Genomic DNA, 21,001 nt, shown 5'->3' with positions numbered 1-21,001 from the left:
ATGAGTATCCATGTTTTGAATACATAGTCCTAGAATATCCAGTGATTAAAAGGACAGGTTAACACCAGGATGCTATCTTACTGCCTAAGCACCGTCGTCTGTCGTGGACTGGTTGTGGAGATGGATGTGGACTAAGTCTTTGCCTGGACGGAGGGAAAAGCATTGCTAGCTTACCTGGAGCCAAGGGAAGCTGAAAAGAGCTGTTTGTTGGGCAGTGAGGAGAGCCCCCCTGCTGCCCAGAAGGGATTTGGCTGGGCCTCTGGCTTTGAGATTACTCCTGTTTCGTTGGTTTTTTGGTTTTTGTTTTGGGTTTTGTTGTTGTTGTTTGGTATTGACTCTTTCCTCCTTTCATGTTTAAATAAGAGTTGTTATAAAATACTGCAAGTGTGGCTTAGTGTACACGGGATATTTCAGTTGTCTTTGGCCCTTAAAATTGTTACATGTGTACACATTTGTGTGTTTTCAATGTGTTTATGCTTACTTGTCAGGGTGCCTGTGCGCATGTGTGTGGAGGTTCAAGCTTTTACTGGCTGTCTTTCTAGATTGCTCTCATCACAAATGGAGGCTGGGTCTCTCTCAGTTGCATCTGGGTCTTGCCAGTGTGACTACTCTAGCCAGCTAGATTGCTCTGTGGACCATTCCTACTGGCATGTGCTGGTGTTACAGGTAGGCCTCCATGCCTCCTTAGTGTTTATTTGGTGGTTGCTGGGAACCCAAACTGCAGTCCTCATACTTGCAAAGCAAGCACATTACCTTCCCTTCTGAGCCGTTGTTCCAGCTCCACGTGCTTGGACATTTTTAGTGAACTCTTCTGGCTGTGGATCTTATGAATTATTTTGGTGGAAGACTGAAATTGAGGCCATTGTGCATATTCATAATTCTCCAGCCTCACTGCACGTTTACATTTTCTTCTCCTAAAGCAAATGTTGCTTACACATGGGACTTGAAGTTCTTCCTGTGGCTCTGCTGAGAGCTTTGTGGCCGTCTCTGTGCCAGCACTTCTGCATTTCCTGCAGTTTCATGAATCACAGTAATGAGTCATCCGCACTAGGATGAACTGTGGTTCTCAAAACCCTGCTCAGACTCAGCCATAGCTGATATCTTATCATTAGCTCTTTTCCAAGCTATTTAAGAGCAAATCACCCGGTGCGCATGTGGCAGCGTGCTCCTCACTGTGCCTGTTCTCCGCCCTTGTTACTTGCTGTCTATAACACAGCAGACTTTATCTTGCAATCAAACAATATTAGTGTGAAAAAGAATCTGTCTTACCCACTGTAGGGTAGAAGTGTACATGGAAGCCAGATTATATCGAACCTTGAATGTGGTTTGAGTTCGGGTTGTTTTCTGTGGACAGTTAGGCTCTTAAAAGCTTTTCAAACACTTTAGATGGTACAAGATTATAGCTTCAGCGGTGTCCTTGACAGAGGAGAGAAGAGACGAGGAGCCACCTTAAAGGAGTCAGGTGTCTCCTTCCTTTGCAGACTCTGATTTGCCTCTGTCTCTTCTTCAAATGATTTACCTTTGAGGACCAAAAACAATAATAAAACATTGTCTTAAACCATAGGATGGAAGTGCTGCTGAATTCTGGGACTCTGACCACGTCCTGGGTGGCGACAACTAGCACTGTGTGGGCCTTCTGCATGGGTGTGTCGTCCTCTGCTCTTTCAGCTTCCCTTTTTTCCTGTGTGTTCTTTTCCACAGATAGCTTTACAACTCATGTGTTGCCCAAGGCCTTCAGTTAAACTTTGGGAATTTAGAAGTTAGACTCCCATATTTAGCAGTTTATTGGAAACAGTGACAGGCTCCAAGAGAAATCAAGGCTGGCTAAAGCTGTAAGGTTGCTTAGCCCACACGGAGAATCAGGACTACCAGGGGCTCTTCGGACACCCCCACACTTAGAAGGGGTTTGCTACATCCTGACCCTGCTGACCCCAGATGACCCCAGATGACCCCAGATGCCTGAATCTACTTAGAGAATCCACCTGGTCTGTTTGGTAGTGGCAGCAGGTTCAAGTCACACAAGGAGGTCACAGGGAGGCAGGTCACACAGGGAGGTCACACAGAGGCAGGTCACATAGGGAGGCAGATCACACAGAGGCAGGTCACACAGAGGCAGGTCACATAGGGAGGTCACAGGGAGGCAGGTCACACGGGGAGGCAGGTCACACAGAGAGGCAGGTCACACAGGGAGGTCACACAGAGGCAGGTCACACAGGGAGGCAGGTCACACAGGGAGGTCACACAGGGAGGCAGGTCACACAGGGAGGCAGGTCACACAGGGAGGCAGGTCACACAGGGAGGTCACACAGAGACAGGTCACACAGGGAGGCAGGTCACACAGAGAGGCAGGTCACACAGAGGCAGGTCATATAGGGAGGTCACACAGAGGCAGGTCACATGGGGAGGCAGGTTACACAGGCAGGTCACACAGAGAGGCAGGCCACACAGAGGCAGATCACACAGGGAGGCAGGCCACACAGAGAGGCAGGTCACACAGAGAGGCAGATCACACAGGGAGGCAGGCCACACAGAGAGGCAGGTCACACAGGGAGGCAGGCCACACAGGGAGGTCACACAGAGAGGCAGGTCACACAGGGAGGCAGGCCACACAGAGAGGCAGGTCACACAGGGAGGCAGGTCACACAGGGAGGCAGGCCGCACAGAGAGGCAGGTCACACAGGGAGGCAGGTCACACAGAGGCAGGTCACACAGGGAGGCAGGAGCTAATGGGCATGTGTACCACTGCTTTCATCTTCTTAGGGATTTTTTTTTTTTTGAGACAAGATGTCACTATGTTACCCAGACTAGCCTGAAACACACGCTTAGTCCAAGCTACCCTTAAACATGTTCCCCGCCACGTGTCTACTGTCATCGACCCGTGCAGATCTTGTCTGCCTGACCTGGTAGCTGAGAACCTGAAAGAAAGTGACATGGCTGTGTGTGTCATGAAAACAGTGATCTTTTTTAACTTAGTCACATGACAGATAACTCTGAGGATCCCTGATTACAAACACATTCTTGGGGTGATCAACCAACCTCTCATTGACTTCACTGTCTCACTGGCTCTCATTGGCTTCATAGCATGCAGAGACTAGGAGGATCCATCAGGCAGAAGGTTTCTGCATTCCTCCCTGCCATGCTCCAGCATCTAGAGCACATCTGGTCCATAAGAATAGTCAGGATATATTTTGGATGAAGGAATGAATCCTCAGTGAGTCTGCTGTCTCAGAGCTTTTGTGCTGCAGCCCAGATGCAAGGACATGTTTGTTCCTAGGCTGCTTGTGTCACATAGGTGCACTCCTGTTCTCCTGAGAAAGCAGCCTGTGTCTGTTGTCCTTGTTGGACAGTAGGGTTCCTGAATGTAGGACTGTGGTCCACAGAGACCCTGGGAGTGCTGCTTTCCTGCTGGGTCTCTTACTAGTCTCTGTTGTCTGGAGAAAGGGCTCAGCACCTGGGTGTCATTGCCAGGTCATGGTTCCTTGCCTTTGCTTGTTGAGGTTTCAGGCATGCTGTAAGCAGGACCAGAGGGCAGATGAAGTTAACTCGCGCCAAGAGTGACCAGTGGGCAGGTGAAGTTAACGCTAATCAAGAGTGCTGGTGTTGTTTCCCAGCCAATAAATTAAATTCTTTATTTGCCCTTGAGCCTTACTTTTTGACTCCCTTCCTAAAAGGATTAATGGTGTGAAAAAACCCATAAGTGTGCAGTTGATATTCATGTTTTTAGTGACCTTAAAGGAAGCACTTTCCTGTTTTCAGTTCTCAGACTTATGAGGAGATACCTTCCATTGTTGCCATATGGGGGTTCCCACCTATAACGTAGGACCATACGCTGGGTTCTTGTCCTAGATAGCCCACAGATATGGGCCCAAGTAGTCTCTGGTCGTTCGGTCCCATGTCCTAGGCTCCTGACCTCCTAGCTGAGTGTTCCATCCTAGACCTGGCTGCCCCTGATGTGTGGGGTGTGTGCCCCTCTTTTGCTTTATCTAGCCATCTAATATCTAAGCAGTGATCTGTGCTGTTGGACCTCACTTTGATGTTTGGACTTCCTGCCTCAGAAGACCTCACTGAACCTGGCTTAGTTCTCCTGGCCTGTAGCAATGCAGATCCTAGCATATGGCCTTAATTCTAAGATTATGTGTGTGGGTACATGCATGTTCAGGTGCACATGTGTGTGAGCACAGTTGCCCACGGAGGCCTGATGAGGGGGTCAGCCTTTGGAGTGGGATTTCCAGGTAGCTTTGAGCAGCCCTGTGTAAGTGCTGGGAGTTGAACTCAGGTCCTTAGGAAGACAACTCTTACCCGAGCCACCTTTATTCTGTCCTTTCTCCTCCTCTCCTTTCCTTATTTATCTTCCTCTCTCCATCTTCCTGTCTTTGCTGGAGATGGCATCCAGGGCTTTGTGAATGTTAGCTGCTGGTGCTCTAGAACCTAACTCTTCCCTGCTCATACTCTAATTTTAAAATATTTTTTTCCAACAAAACATAGCTTTCAAGAAAAAAACTGTTCAGCAACAAGGCTGAGGATGTGACTCAGTCGACAGTGTGATGCTAGCATGTGTGATACAGTGTGATGCTGGCGTGTGTGATACAGTGTGATGCTGTCGTGTGTGATACAGTGTGATGCTGGCGTGTGTGATACAGTGTGATGCTGGCGTGTGTGATACAGTGTGATGCTGGCGTGTGTGAAGCATGTAGAGACTGGGTGTGGCAGCGCACATCTGTAGTGCTAGCACCTAAGAGACAGAGGCAGGAGGATTGGAACTTTGTGGTAAGTTCAAACTAGCTTGGCCTAGGGAGCCCCTGACTCCAAAAACTTAGGAGTATTAATACAGCATAAGTAAGACTATGGAGACCTGGGTAACAACTAGGTAAATTTTTAATGTAGTTATTGGTATCATATTTTTTCATGGAATGGACTGATGTGATTATCAAGTACAGGAAGCTGAACTGCTCAGCTTGATAAATTCTAATGCACTGTGAGCTGAAACATTTCCAGTCTTGTGTTGTGACAACTCAGGGTCATACAGAAGATCTAGAGACAGTGAACTCTCCTTTCACATGTGTGCTTCTGCCCGTGTGCCCATCATCTGTGGGATGGCTTTGCCAGATCACCACTGGGTTGATCAGACAAGGATGATGTCATAAAGCATTTAATCATTTTTGCCCAGCTTCCTTTTCCCACTACAATGCTTAAAAAATGTAAACCTTGGATAGTCCAGAGGACTCTGAGGGCTAACATTTCTTTTCCAGCAAACATCTTGATAAGACTATTTTTTATATTCTAGAGAGATGATGGTCAGTGGTTAAGAGTACTTGTTGGTCTTGCAGAGGACCTGGGTTTGATTCCTTGATTTCCAGTACCCACATGGGATGGTTCACAACCATCTGTAACTCTAATAACAGGAAATGTCACCCTCTTCTGACCTCTGCATGTACTAGACACATATATGGGGCACATACATATGTGCAGCAAGATACTCACACATGTAAATTGTGTGCCTGTGTACGTGAGTGTGTGCATGCATTTGTGTGTGTCCCTTATGCTGCTTTTGATTTTCCCTTTTAGGGCTCCCATTTTACTTGGATTTATTCCTGATGGTTTATTACTAGCATGTGCTGATAGTGTGTCAAGTTATCTTGTTGCCTTTAAGAATTTCTCTTTTGTGCACTTCAGTGCATCTACACGTAGATTGAACCTTCTTTTTTTTTTTTATTAGATCTTTCATTTACACTTCAGATACCATCCCGTTTCCCCATTCCCCCCCCCCTTAGAAAACCCCTATCCCATGCCCCCTTTTCCTTTTTGCATTTATACATTTTTTTAAGAAATGTTAATCATAGGCTTTATAAGTTTGGTATTGTTCAATCAGAGGTGTAACCCACTACCCAACCTAGATATATCAACTATCTTTGACTGGTGGAGATACGTGAACATCTGCTTCCCTGTCTCCCCCCTCTATCTCTCTTTCATCACCTAGCTTCTCCTCTCCTCCTTCTTCTCCTCTTCTTACTCCTTTTCTTCCTCTCAGTACTCCTCCCACCTTAGCTCCTCCTACACATCACCCTTCCTGTTAAAAGGAAACTTTTCTCTCAAAATACAATTAGAGCATAATTATGCCTATTTGTACCAGTGAGGTACAAGATAGTCCTAATACCCAGTCCATCCTTTTGTTGACTAACCAGCACCTCTGTCATCTATCCTAACTAAAACACTTAGTTCTGAACCTGGCTTTTTCCTTGGCTTTAGGATGAATGTCAGCTGATGACCATACACTCAGATCTTTTCTCTCAAAGTAAATAGCTATAAGTTTTCAACCCCATCAGAAATCCAGAATGACTGAGTTGACTATAATTGTGGGAAGCACAAAGCATAGCTTCTAAAACTTAGCCAATTTATAGAGACCTCTGAACACCTGGACACTCGCTCTACTTCAAAACGTTGGAGCATCTGTTCTTCTGCCTTCTGGCCCAGGATCATCTGACAGACCTTAGTGCTGCAGAATTATTAAGGGCTGATTACTCTGTCTAGGCAGATATAATCAGTCGACTATTCTGCAAGTGTGTCCTTTTCTGGACAGTAATTTGTCTGTAGAAGGAAAGTGGCAATTCTTGCCTAGTGGCTGTCTCATCACAACTGGAGTAACTCCAAGGATGCTCAATTTCTTCTTAGAATTTAACATAGGAAGCTGTCCGGAGCAGACAGGTCTCTAATGAAAATGAACATTAATACTGAAATGTTTGTCATGTCAATTCTAAGGATTTCTGATGTTTTGAAAACCAGCTATCCATGTAAGGTAATCTGGACTGTTGCCTGTTAACTCCACTCAGCTATTTCTAAATAAAACATAGAGAACACCCTTATAATAAACTCCAAGTCATGAATTTGCTATAGTCCCTTAACTCACAGGCTGACCATCTCAAATCAGTTAAAAAAGTTAAAGAAGGACTGGGTCTAAGCTTCTTAGTGATATAAGAGTGAGATGAATATTGTTACTCTCATAGGCATTGTACCAGTATAACACACTTAGGAATAGATTGAACCTTCTTATTTCTTGCAAACTCTAGTATTTCCAAGTTTTCACCATTTATTTATTGTGTGGGGTGGGAGTGGGGTGATGGGTGCTCAAGTTGAGGTTCCTTCCTCCCACAAGTGAGTTCCCAGACCCACACTCAGGTTATCAGTCTAAGGGGCAGGCACCTTTTACCTGCTAATCCTCTGGCCTAACTTCGGATTATATTTTAGGTTTGTCTTATTTATATTATATTTTGATCACCCTGAAGAACTCTCAGCTGCTGTCCCTTTATCTGTAATCCCACTGTCCCCACACCCTTTCCTCTTCCTCTGTCTCTGTGATATGAGGCTCAGGCTGATGGCGTGTGCAGGCTCCCTGTGTGTTTACTCTCCATCTCAGGTTCTTCCTTTACCTGGGGCTTGGGGAGGAAGTGAGGTGCTTCTTACACAGATCTGGGTCATTAGCCACATCACTGCTGCCTCCCACAGCCCTGGCTCTGGGCTCTGAGCTCTGAGCCTGAGTCTCAGGAGAGCGTCTGCAGATGTGTGCATGCCCTGCCGTCAGTCACTCTTCTGTGTGTGTGGTTCAGGTTTACGGAGGCTTTAGTTTCACTATACATAGAAGTCTCTGTTTCATTTTCTCTCTTGTTTTGTACTATTTTGACAATGGAGCCACATGAGTGACTTGAAACCACTAGTTCAAGCTCCTCCTGTGCCCTCTGCAGTCTGCTTCATTCTGCCCTTTGCTCCTGACTGCTCCAAATTGTCCTGAGGTCAGAGGTCTCCATGTGCCACATCCACAGATCTCTCGTCACGGCTCAGCAGCTGCATTTGCTGTTGCTGCCTGCTCCCCTCCGGCATTCTCCTTAGGGCTCCACTGGCACCAGATTCCCTGGGCTCACCTTCTTCACCCCAAAGCCCCTTGGATTCCTCCACATGCCTCCCTGTGCTACCTACTCTCTCAGCTTAAACCATACACACTGACCAGTAGCTCCTATGTGCTCTCTACTAACTGTTCCCTTGGGCCCCAGACTGGTGTTCCACCCACTCACCACATGCCCATTCCTACGTAGCACCTTTGTTCTCTCGGGTTGGGATGTTTTGCCGCCACTCTTCACTGTCATCCTGAGATAGGGTCCTCACTGACTAGAGTAGGTCTTCACCTAAGTAACTGTGACTTCCTTTATAGAGAGTGTCTGACGGCCAGCCTGGGCTACATGTAACAAGACCCTGTCTCAATAAAACAGCAAGAACAAATAAATATTATGGTATACTTTTCTGGTACCACTAAAAAGGTCATTAAACTCTTTTGTCTAGTGTGAATACTCCCATCCTAAAAGTTAAAGTTTTTTTTAATGAATTTAAAAGAATATGCATGCTTATTTTTACCCAGAAATTGATATTGAAAAGAAATATTGAGGTTTTTTTTCCTTCAATATAAATGGCTTTAAAGATTAAAAAAAAATTAGATTTGTTTGTTAAAAGAAAAATATTCTAACCAATGTATTAATTGTTTCCCAATAGTAATGCATAGCTAAACATCTAGGAAAATGTCCGTACTTGAGCACTGTGTTAGTAAAGCCAGGGTTTGAGGTTGTTGTTCTCGGGTCATGTGTCTCTTGTGACCATCTGACAGTCACGGTACCACAGAGTTGGCAAATGTGAGGCTATTTGGATAATCAGTCCTTTTGTTGATCTGATCTTTTTAATTTTAGGGGTTTGTATGTGTAAGCTAGAAGTCAACCTTGGTGTCTTCCTCGGGGGTCACCCACCTGATTCCTTCAGAGGGCTCTCCCTTGCCTGGACCCTGTTGCCTCAGCCCCAAGCACTGGGATTACAAGCACATGCAGCCATGCCTGGCTTTTACCTGGGTGCTGGGTTGTTGAACTCAGGTTCACAAGCATGTCCAGAAAGCACCAGAGTACAGGCTATCTCCTTCCCAGCCTCTGGGTTCCTTTTAAAATCGAGACATCATTCCTTAAATACTGTACTTGTATTTGGAATGTGAAATGGTCAGGATTTTGCTAACTCTGAATTAATACATTTGTTTTACCAAGTAGATTAAATTTGTGTTGGATTGTTTTACTGTTTGATGTTTGCCACTTGGTAAGATTTACTGATACTGCTCAAACTAGAAGAATGCCCTCTGAGATGATTGATTCCCTATTAATACTCCATGTCAGTCTTGCTTACATTTGAACAACCAGTTGGATGTTTCCTTGTAGATTTCCGGCATGTGCTATGACCGCAAAGTGCTCCAGGTCCACCAGGTGCTCTGCGTCCCCGGCAGGATGGCCCAGTTCTTCTCCTGGGCCCTTGAGCCCATCTTCTCATCTTCAGAACCCACCAGCGAGGCCAGGGTTGGGATGGGAGCCACGGTGGACATCCAGAGGCAGCAGAGGATGGAGCAGCTTGATAGGCAGCTGATGCTTTCTCAGTTTGCACAAGTGAGGCGACAAAGGCAGCAGCAGGTAAGACCTGCTTGACCAGGGGTGTGCGCGTCTTCCTGCTGTGATGAGTGAGAGCGAGTGGCAGCCTCTGCTGTACTCCTGTGCTTATACTAATCTTTTGATGTGTTTGCCAGAGAATGAGAGTGCAGGTCTGTCGGGTGGCTTTGTCAGTGTCTGGGGTTTCTGTTGTTTTGTTTTTAAGGTAACAAAATAAATTACAGCCGAACAGTTGGTCAGATTGGACATTCTTTCCTTAGCATTATTTCTAAGAGAAACACCGACCTAGTTAGCGAGATAGGATATTTATCAGTGTTTGTAATCTTGTCAAAGCCACATTGTCTTCCTGTTTAAAGTGCTAGTCATGTGCCATGGATGAGGAACAGATGAAAATTTTTATGATTTTCCTTGGTTAAAGTGAATACAAAGATCAGAAAACTTTAAGGGAACAAGTAGTGATTACATCATATAAATGCTATATTTTCATAGTTGAGCCCTTAGTAACCAGGAGCTATTGCACAGTTACCTACAAGTACTGCTTTAGCCAAAGTTCTGACATGACACTTGTCTTTCAAGGGAGACAATGAAAGGGAAAGTTGCTCTGTGCCCAGCCTAACTTCCTGACATGCTCTTCCTCGAACACTATGGCCAGCACGTTGGGCTCCTCACTTCCTGCTTCCTCCTTCGTCTTTTGGGGTGGCGAGAGATGCAGGATTCTCCTGCCATCTCTCTATCTCTTGCCTTCCCCAGGTAAAAGAGGTGGGGCTTTAAGACTCACAGTGGCCTAGAATATTAAAACCCAGTCCGCTGTCCTTGGAATGTGGGTTCCAGAGTTTATCTTTAGGAGAGTAAGTGATAGAAGACAGAGACCTAAGTTGTTCCTTATAGCCCTGTTGGACTTCACAGCGGCAGGAGCATGTGACACAGATACCCATGACATGTTCTGGGACGGCTGGCATGTGCTCTTTTGGACAGTCCAGAGATGGGGGTGGAGGTGGCTATGGACTCACTTGTAGGTGTGAGGACCAAGAGTGAGGAAGGAGCTGTGTGGGAAGGATTCCAGCTCCAGTGAAACTGGAAGCTGAAGATTCCAGACTGAAGTGAAGCCTGTGACTGACAGGAGGCAGAAGATCCTACAAGATCCCTGGAGGAGAGTGAGAGGATGGGTGTGGTATGGTAGCACAGAGGACCCAGCAGAGCCTGTCTGCTCAGATTCTTTTTGGCTTCTCTGTAGCTTTCTCCCCTCCTGGGTCCCGGATAGGACCATCTGAAATCAAAGTCTTCAGAAGGAGGAGAGAATGCCTTTGTAGGTTCTGTGGTATGCTTTGGGTGAATGGGTTTCTAGTCTCTGTGACTTGCTCCAGGATGAGATGGTAGGAAAAGAATAGAGAAGCCTTGCTTTTGAGGCTTCCACGGCCCGTCAGTTCCAAGTACCCAGCATGCCAGGTACACTTTGGGGTATTTTGTTCTGAGCCCTAATCCTCCTTTTGTAAGGGAACTATTCTTTTTGGATTAAGGTCCACCTAATGACCTCACTTTACCATGATTAACCCTTAAAGACCCTGTGTATAAGTACAGTCACGCTGAGGCAAGTCTTTAGCATACAGAGTCACGAGATAATCAGTGCCAGTGTTGGCACTGAGCAGTCATTTCTTCTCGAAAGTGATAGTATATCCAGCTCATTGTTGTCTGCTGATAGCAGATTAGATATTCCATGATGGAAGTAGCTAGATCGTCCTGGGTCACAGGGCCCATTCATAACCTCCATCCATGTCACCATGGCTACTCTTCCTGTGCCAATACTGAGATAGACAATAATAAGGTCACTGTCAGTCTGTCTACCTCCTGCTTGGAGCCTTTTCTGTGATGGATGTCCATGATAGGAATTAATGTGAAATAACAACCACCACGCTTCCGACATGTTCCTTTGTCTGTGTGCACCTGCCTCCCACAGGTTTCCTTGGGCCCTGCCTTCCAGACTCCTGGATGACTAGCCAAGTCATTTGCTATCCCAGTAAATCTGAATGCTTCATTTTATTACCCACAAGCCACTTCTCTTTACTAAGTAGATGACTGAAGGCGTTAACCTGCTCTGCCCATGGGAGGATCTCCCGTCTGACTTCAGGGAGAGAACGACCACACTCTGAGTAGTTTGGCCACTGTCATCTGCTATTGATTATCATAGACTCACAACTTGTGGCAGGTTTGAGCTAGGAGAGGTTTTGGTGCTACAGCTGGCATGCTGGCTGGTATATCTGCTTTTGCAGCTCACCTGTGCCCTCTGGCACTTCCTGTGTTGACCCCCAGGTGTGCCATTTCAGTCTGGCAGTGGGTTTCTGCTGGGCCTACAGGGCCTGCAACCTGAGGGCTCTCCACTGCACACACTTACTTACTTTGGCTCTTAGGCACTTTCTGGCATAACATAGGTTTTTGTGGGAGTGTAATTCCCTGCAGTTTATATATTCCCTGCCCGGTATCCCAAGAGCCACCATGTTCTCTTATGGCTTCAAATGCCATATAGTGTTTTTGTCCATCACAAGTACGTCAACTAACACATTGTTCTCCAGTAAGTAAAACACCAAACCTTTGTCCTTTCTGAGTATGCATTCCCACTGGCACTGGGAAGGTACTGGCTCTCTGTCTGTGGTTCTGTCCACCGCTCCCAAATCTCTCCATTCTAAAACACTGGCCTTCCCTTCACACGCCTGAAGTTCAGAGCAGGAAGCAGCCTTGAACACTGGGTGGGACTTTTCTGGACAACAGTGGACATCTGTTGTACCGCTAAGCTTTCTGGGTTTGTTTTCCTAAACTTCATTGCCAGAGCTAAACTTCCTGGTGGAGCTAAGTTTGATCCTTTGTGTATGCATGACATATCAGTACATGGTAATCCTCTGTCTGTTAAACTGCCATGGAAGAGTCCCCTGTGCGTGGGTATGTGCTGTATGACAGTTATATTCATCTGTGGGGAGGGTTGATTTTCATCGAGTTTTTAACACATTGGTCTTAATGCTTATCATATGCTGAGTCTAGGGCTGCCATTGAGTGTGGAGCTGCAGAAGGACTAGCCAGCAGACCTCAGTGTAGAGCGGGTCCTGCCGTACTTGCAGAATTTAGAGTTTCACCTATTACCAGCAAGAGTAGCATGTGCTGAGCCTGTCATTTGCCCTGGCACCTGCCTAAGTTCAGTTCTATGCTTAGAGCCCGGTCAGACTGGAGTTCTCTCAGGGCCACTCAGGTGGCCACTAATCCTGAGCCCCAGGGATACACTGCTGAAGTCCCTGGGCCCCAATTCATATGTATAGGAGGTCCTCCCCTCTCTGGCTCCAGATGTACCCCACCAGTTCTGTTTCTGTATGATGTTCTTGTGCCCTGGGTTCTCCCCAAAGTGATGTTTCTGCTCTACTTGCTTCTCAAAGCTCCATCATCAAACCAGAGATTCTTCGGTAGAAGCTTCTGTATTCTCCCTAGCCTCTCGTCTCTAGGAGCACAGCACTTCATTCTTCTGATCCATCCACACCGTGCTCCCTGCTCTAGTGAAGTGTCAACATCTCCTTTATGTAAGCTGGTTGCCCTGCCTCCCGTGTCTTTATCACCTGGGTCCATGCCCATAGCCTCATCTGCCTCTGTCTTGCTCTATCATCAATCTCTGAAACATAAGGCTGGTGTCTTTGCTCCCCCTGAAGTCTTTGAGCAGCTCCCCTTAGCTGTTAAGGCAGTTACACATGGGCCCTGCCTCCATTTAACTGCATCTCCTTCCTAGAGTTTATCACAAGCTTTACTGAGTCATTTGCTATACATTAGAGCTACACATTACCACCCAAGCCACCCAGCTCCACCACCCAGAGAAAACTCTGGGGTTTGTGTGTTTGTTTGTTTTTTAATCCTGATTCCCATTTGCTCTGCAATTTTTCTGGCAAAGTGTCTCTCAGAAGCCTTTTCAGTTTCCCACTGGAGTCCTGAGTTTCTTTGCCTAGAACCTTAGCCGAGCTCTCACTAGGGACTGGCTTAACCTATCCCTGCCATTGTTTTAGGCTGACTGCTTCTCTGCTTCTCCAAAGCACGAATAGTGCCACTAATAGAAACTTAGCAAATACTTAGGGAGCTACTGAGTAAATGTGTGTAGTAAATATTAACAGGGTTGCTTTGAATTCTGATGCCAGCTGGATATCGCTGAGCAGTCAGAGCTGGAAAGACACGCAGATGTCATGCAAGGTCAAGCTGAAAACAAGTCACGACAGACAGACCAAGGCCATGTGTAGGCTGACAAGAGGATAAAAAGAAACTGAAGCAGCTAGAAAGAAAGCAGGAAGTTGCGGGACAGGGTGTCCAGAAAGGGAGCTGTTGCAGGAAGAACAGATGTTCATCAGGAGCAGTCGAGCCTCCTCCTGGCAAGGGGCTCTCAGCCAAGGAGCTGCAGTGGATGGGAGGCAGGATGCTGAGAGGGCTACATTAGCTGGGAAGCTCTTGCAGGATGCTGAGAGGGCCTACATTAGCTGGGAAGCTCTTGCATACTTTGCAACCTGGAGAACAGTGACCCATGTGTTGCCTCTTGGGACTTCACTCATCTGGAGTTACAGACCACTATCTAGACAGAGTCAGTATAAGAGGAACTTGATGAAGCCCAGACATGTGGTAGTGTGCTAGATGTGATTTGGCCTCTCACAAGTCTTTCTGGACACTTCTTCAAGTAGTTACGATCCAGGAACGCTTGGGTGCTAGTTGAGTTGAAAACTGGCTTTATTACTGGATGTGTCTTTCTGTGCCTGTCGTCTGTACATTCAGTCAGGGCAGCATTGAGGGCAGTGGGTCAGACAGGTAACTGCTACCCTACCCTCTTGTCTTGTGCCTCATATTTCTGCGGATACGGTTGCTGGCTCCAATGGGTCACAGTCACTTTAGTATTGGGTCTGGCTTGTTGCTACCAGGGCCAGTGTCTGACATTTCATAGGCTCATGAGTTTTGTGGGGTTTTGTTTGTTTGTTTTTATTTTTGTTTTGGATTTTTGAGACAGGGTATCACTATGTATGTAGCTCTGGCTATCCTGAACCTCACTATAGAGACCACACTGGCCACAAACTCACAGAGATCCAGCTACCTCTGCCTCTCCAGTGCTTAGGTTAAACTCTTGCACTACCACACCCAGCCATTAGTCCCCAATTCAAAAGACATGAGCTCTTGAAAGGACAGAACTTTACTCATTTGTGCTTTTTTTGGACTCTGATACAACCTATTGCCCTGTGCGTGTGCAAGAAGCTGCCTGGCCTTCTTCCAGAAGTGTGCAGCTTCTGAAGAAGGTAAAGCCGTGGTGGGGCAGTGTCCCTGTGCAGCTCTGGGACATGGCCCCTGCACAGTGTAGTGTGTATGCAAGAATCTAGAAGAAGCCATCAAATGGGGTTGGAGAGCCCAGGAGGAAAAGACTAGAGTCTCCAAACAGCTGTGGGACAGCAGGGCATTGCATTTGCTTGAGCACTGTGAGGAGGTGACAGTGACAGATGAGGCTTGACCACCCACGCTGGTAATCCAGACATAGGACAGTCACAAGTAATAGGCCATAGAGTGACTGCAAGCTGACCCCTGGGCTGTGGATCAAGAATGTGATTGGAGCAAAAACAAAAATAAAATAAAAAACACAAAACACTGTGCCTGGAGGTCAGTGTACTACTGAGGTGGCCGGCTCCTGCACTGCCTGGTGATTATCTTCTTCGTAGCCTCCTAACCAGCAAACCAGCTTTGAGATGAGAGACCGGAACTTTCTGTTAACCCCTAGCGTTTCCATGGGCCGAAAGGCTGAAGGATGGGCTAAATGCCAGTGGCCACTGATGTCATCAGTTGCTTTTATAATGTTCCCTCCCTAAGAACTCACAAAGATAAGACTCACATAGTGTCTACAGCCAGGGGCCCAGAGAGGGCTAGGCCTCCCATTGCTGTGCTCTTCTGTCTGGCTGTCCATCTGCATCCTTCATGATAAATAAGGAGATGTAAGTGTGTGCCGAGTTCCCTGAGCCAGTGGCTGTTTCCTGGGCAGCCAGTCGGAAGACCGTCTTCCAGGGTTTGGGAGAGTCATCTCAGGTGGGAGCAGCCCTGTAAAACTGGTGGGTTTGAGTTTGCTTTTGTTGTTTTCCAGACAGTTTCTCTATGAGATCCTGGCATTCGCTCTGTAGAGCAGACTGGCCTCAAACTCAAGAGATCCACCTGCCTCCTGTGCTGAGATTAAAGGCATGCCCACCACTGCCCTGGTTGAGGGGGTTTGGTGGTGGTGGTGGTGGTTTGTTTGTTTGCTTGTTTTCTAGTTCTGTGAATAATACTTGAATTAAGTTTCAAGACTTTGAGTGGTGTCTTCTGGAGAATGGCTTTGTGTGTGAGGAAGCTCCCTCCCCCAACCCACCCCCAGTGCATTTGGCATTAAAAGTGTTGTGTTGACTGGAGTGTGAACGTGTTAAGGCCAAAACAGTTTTAGGCTTTCTTAGTAACACCCACATGCTCACAATATGAAGGAAGCATAATCACAGAAGGAAATTTGCTTTTAGGGAGACAGCTCTGGGTTACAGGGTGATCTACACACAATCTAATGGTTACCATGGGACTCAAAGGATAGGATAAGAGTTAGGTACCAGAAGATCTCTGGAGCTTTACTATTATCATGGCGTGGGCATAAATTTTTTGCCTCTTAGGAAGTCGGGACATAGTCCACACTTGGGAGCTAGCCTGTTAGTCACTACTCCTAAACACTTCAACTTCTAGAACAGAGCTCGCCGTGATCTGACTTGTTGGCCACACCACCTGTCTTCTGTACAGTCCAGAGTTTAAAAAAAAAATAATCTTACTATTATGTCCTTACATAATAGGCTCAGTTTTCCCTCCCACTTCTCGGAGCCTTAGATACTTATTGCATGCAAGGCCTTTACCATTTAAAATGTGTGATGCCTGCCTAGAGACATAGCACCTTTCAGCTCCATGTTTATAGGAAACCTGAATTCTCTGCTTTGTTCATTCACTCACTTATATGCCCCATTTCCCCTGTTCACTGTCGATCCCATGTGCCAGCATATGCACTTGAGGCTAAACCTTACCCTCAGCTACTCTTGGCTTAGGATCAGAATTAAGGTGAAGCCTGCCATGTTTGATATAAGCCTGCTGGAGACTTGCCAGCAAAACAGTGGAGTTGTTGGTGTCAGTGTGCTCCATGTATGGAGCCTTCTGGTACTTCCTGGTTGCCTGCCGCCTGTTTTGGTAATAAGTAGTCTTTATCCAAACAAGGACAGGTGTTGATGCTACTGCCAGTGAATAGCCAGTGTTCACACGTCAGCATTTACATGTGCCGTTCTGTGATTTCCTCAGTCAGAGGGTGGCCGCACTAGCTCTCACCCACCCTCAGTAAATTCTGTGGCTGTGAAAATTGTTTCTCTCCTCACTTCCCCTCGGCAAGCGTTGTCAGGTACCATCCATCCTGCACAGTGACTCACACCTGCCATGCATGGTGTGACAGTTCTTCTCACTACTCAATACTTGTTACTTAATAAATATTTCTAGTGGATCCAAAGTAGTCTGTTGAGTAATCTACCCGCTTGAAGTGTATAGGTCACTAACTCTTAGTCACAGAGTTATGCATCGTTACCACAATCATCTAGAATACTGGTAGCATCTAAACTCTGTGTCCAGAGCTGTGGATGCATATGATGAGAAAACAGAAGAAGGAGGTAGTGGAAAGGAAGGATGTGAGAGAGGGGTGGCAGAGGATGGGGAAGGTGCAAATGAGAACCAAGTATGGAGGTATGTGTAAATGAAAAAATCCATATGAAACCCAGTACTTTGTATGCCAACTTTGAAGTTAATTTAAATGTTTTTTAAAAAGAAGTTTGGTTTCAGCCAGGCAGTGGTGATGCATGCCTTTAATCCCAGCACTTGGGAGGCAGAGGCAGGTGGATTTCTGAGTTCAAGGCCAGCCTGGTCTACAGAGTGAGCTCCAGAACAGCCAGGGCTACACAGAGAAACCCTGTCTCGAAACGTCCCCCTCAAAAAAAAAAAGTTTGGTTTCTGTTGACAGACGCTCCCGAGCCTTCCCATCTTCCCAGCCCACTCTCTGTCTCTGTAAATTTGCCTCATGAGAAGGTCTTGGTGAGTAGAGCCTGCACCAGCATTGTTGGACTGGCTTCTTCCGCTTGCCTTCATGCTTTCAGAGTTCCCATGATTGCAGCATGTACGTGAGTGTCCTGTGTTTTAGAGAGCAAGGCTACTATGAGGACAGTGTATGCTGGCAGGTGCCATCCTCTGTTCTTCCTGCCACGTGGCTACTCAGTTTATTTATCAGATGCTTCTGCCAGCTCTTGGCCTCTTTGGCACAGCTTTTTCATTGGCATCTGTTCCACACAACCTGCAGAGCCAGTTTCTGGGGAGAGCTAAGAACCAGGCAGTGTGTCACCTCCTGACCTGGATGTGGCAGGAGAAAGAGGCAGTCACAGTAAAGTGTCAGAATCAGGCAGAGGTGACAGTGATTCCTTTACTTGTGTGGACATCTCAAGGCAACACAGGGACCTGACAGAAACAGGCCCACACAGGTTTGAGCTCAGGTGCCGCCATGCAGGACAGCGTGCATGCATTTAGCTGCACTTTCTCGATGTTCTTTCACTTTTTGATGTGATTTGAATTGAGAACAATTCTCATCAATATGCTGTGCTTCTTTGTCAACAAGATCCAACCAGCTAGAGCTGGTTCCTTTATGACTCTTCTCCCATGAGCATGTGAGTGTGGAGTGTCAGATGTGGGTCGATAAAAATCTGCAGTGACATGAAAATGAGATGCAGGTCTCTGTTTTCAAGAGAAGCCGAAGCTAAAAGCTGCTGATGTGGATCTGCGCCTCCTGTAGAAGCGGCTGCCGTGCCTCGTGGGCTTGTCAGTGCTCTTACTGACCTTTTTGATGAAATTCAGCCCAGGACGATAGGATCAATCAAAATTCTAACACTTTTCCAAGCCTGACTCATTAAGTGACATTTGTGAAAATCATTTCTGTTTTCCGTTCTGTTTTGGTGTCTTCATGAGAAAGAAGAGCACTATAGAGTCTCATGGATTTGAGAAGACAGGTAAATGACCACGCTTCTCTTTGAAGGTATAAAAGTGACAAGCATCTCTTAATTCTCTGCTGCATTTTCTTCTAGACTCACTTTCTAGTTACGTTTAGACCGTGAGTGAGTTGGTAGGTGAGACTGAAAGCATCAGTTACTCTCCTAGACTAGAGATCTCGTCCCTTCCCTTCCCACCAAAGCCCATGTCCATCTGTTCTCAGAGACAGAACAGACTTGTACTCCCCTCCATTGAGAAGCCTGGGGTTTCATGGGACCTCATCCACACCCCAGCATTCAAAGCCCTCTGAGCGTTCAGAGGGTATCAGATAGCCAGAAGCCCAGAATTTCCAGAGTGGTGAGCCATGACCTCTCTTCAGAGATTGTAAAATGGATTTTCCAACCAAGGTACACTGCAGGCTTCCTGATGAAGTGATACACTGCACTTGCACTCATCACGCGGCTTCCAGATGATGTGCCCCTGCTTTGTGCCTCAGCTCATCACTGAGATGAGAGAGACCACTTGCTCCTCCAAATGCCTTCCTGGAGTGGACACTACCCATTGCTCTGACTCTCGTAGGAGAGTCACCCAAGGAGCCCGTGTCTCCTTGCAGACTGTCCTGGGTTCAGTAATGCTGGCAGAGGCGCTTGAGGGTGGGAGACAGCAGGGGCATGTCTATTGTGTGCCTAGGAGCCCGTCCACAGCTACTGTGCAGGACTGTGAGGTCCTGCTCTAACAGAAGAGGCTCTTCGGGAATGAAAACTGCTCAGCTTCCAGGATGCTCACTGGTGTCTAATGAAGACGCACCCAGTCAGCTTAAGAACCATCTAGTTCAGTCTGCTGTCATCCATATGTGGAAACCCAGACACCAGGTTATATTCTGTGTGAGATCAGCGCCTTGACTCTGCCCCATAGAGCCTGGCCAGAGAGGGAGAGGAAGGAGGACTTTGATGGGTGAAGCTGATATGGACATAAAAGAAGAATTGGGCCTGCACAGAAGAGGGAGAAAGCCCCCAGGAAACTCGGGAGCACAATGCAAGGAATCAGACTGTTTGAGTAAACTTACATCTGCTTAAGGGAGTACTCAGTAAGGAAAGTTCTGGAAAGAGAGAGGTAAGAAATGGTTTAGGATGGGATGATGTTGGACCTCTAAAACAGGACAGTGTCTCAGACATTGTGATGCAGGCTTTCCATTGCTGTGGTGTTACTGTGGGAGGCTTGAGTGCAGGCCGCCCACACTGGTGTGCAGATTAGATTGGAGAAAGTGTGAATAGCAACCTGTCATCAAGAAGCCACCAGCATAATCTCATAGTGGGACAACAAAGACGTAAGTAGTGGCAGGCCCACAAAGGAAAAGTAGATCATTTCTGAGCGTTTTGGGGGTTTGAGATAAAGCAGAGAACTGAGTGCAGAAGAGGCCCGGGATACAGGAGAGCTTGGCCGTCAGTGGACTGGAAAACTGAACTTGTCCTAGTCAGGAGGATACCAGGTTCAGGAGTGAGAGCTGAGTACTGAAGACAGAAAAATGGACGCATCTCAGGGAGGAGATCAACGGGGAATCATGACTCACTGTATCTCATTTTGACAGTGTTACCTCTTATTCTGTCAAAACATGTTCAGCTACAGGTACCATAGGTAATTCTAGTTTTGACTTAACATTTAATAATTTTTGTGTAGAACTAAAGTTAGGTGGGGGGGGGGGGAGGGGGGAAGGGGGGGGAAACATGGCCCAAAGCTTGGCAGAGGAAAAAAATGAAAGGACTGAGGGACTGGACAGACACTGCCAGCTGACCTGCCCTTTGTTCATGCACTGGGCTAGGATTGCCATGCTAGTTAGCATGCACTCACTGTCTCCAGCTGACAGGATGCATACAAGAGGCAAGAATGAAGAGGGAGAACTGCAGTCCCAGGCAGAAGCAGACTTTGTCCGTGCTGAACGAAATGCTATCATTCAGAGTTTTTCTGGAAAGTATATGGGAGACCTTACCTTGTACACTCTGCACTTGTGTGTGGTGTTTATGAGTACTGAAGTCAAACCAAGACAGTAGCAATGCCTTTAATCTAGGAAGCAATGTGATCTGCCTGTGCAAGAGATTCCCCAGTCAAAGCTAGGCTTCAAAGTTCCTCATCCCCCCCTCAACAACCCCCTTCACACACCACACACATACACACACACACACACACACACACACACACACACACACACACACACACAGAGCACTGCACCACCTCCTCTTGATAGCCAAACAAACAAGTCAGAAAGTTATGTTTGCCATGTGGCATAGTCCATGGATACCCAGTGGTACCCTCAGTTATCACAACCTTCTAAGACAGAGGCTTGAGCTGTATTCACCAGAGCCCACAGACAAGTGTCCAAAGCCTTTGGCCAAGGTGACCAGGGAAGCTGAAATTGAGTCCTACCAGTTTTCTTCCATGGTGCCCATGTCACCCTTGTGGATCCCCACAGGAGATTTATCAGGTCTCCA

At 46.8% G+C, this 21,001-nt stretch overlaps 1 protein-coding gene across 1 annotated transcript in view; it reads left to right on the top strand.

Moving 5' to 3' along the window:
* The window catches only part of Ubac2 (UBA domain containing 2), a 148,026-nt gene that overhangs the window by 101,518 nt on the left and 25,507 nt on the right, over positions 1 to 21,001 (top strand). The window contains exon 7 of the mRNA XM_034498812.2: positions 9,237 to 9,482. Coding sequence (XP_034354703.1) covers positions 9,237 to 9,482 — 246 coding nt within the window. The remainder of the gene's footprint in view (positions 1 to 9,236; positions 9,483 to 21,001) is intronic.

Source organism: Arvicanthis niloticus, chromosome 3, assembly GCF_011762505.2.
Source record: "Arvicanthis niloticus isolate mArvNil1 chromosome 3, mArvNil1.pat.X, whole genome shotgun sequence".
Lineage (NCBI taxonomy): Eukaryota > Metazoa > Chordata > Mammalia > Rodentia > Muridae > Arvicanthis > Arvicanthis niloticus.
This window is presented reverse-complemented; position numbering and strand designations above follow the sequence as displayed.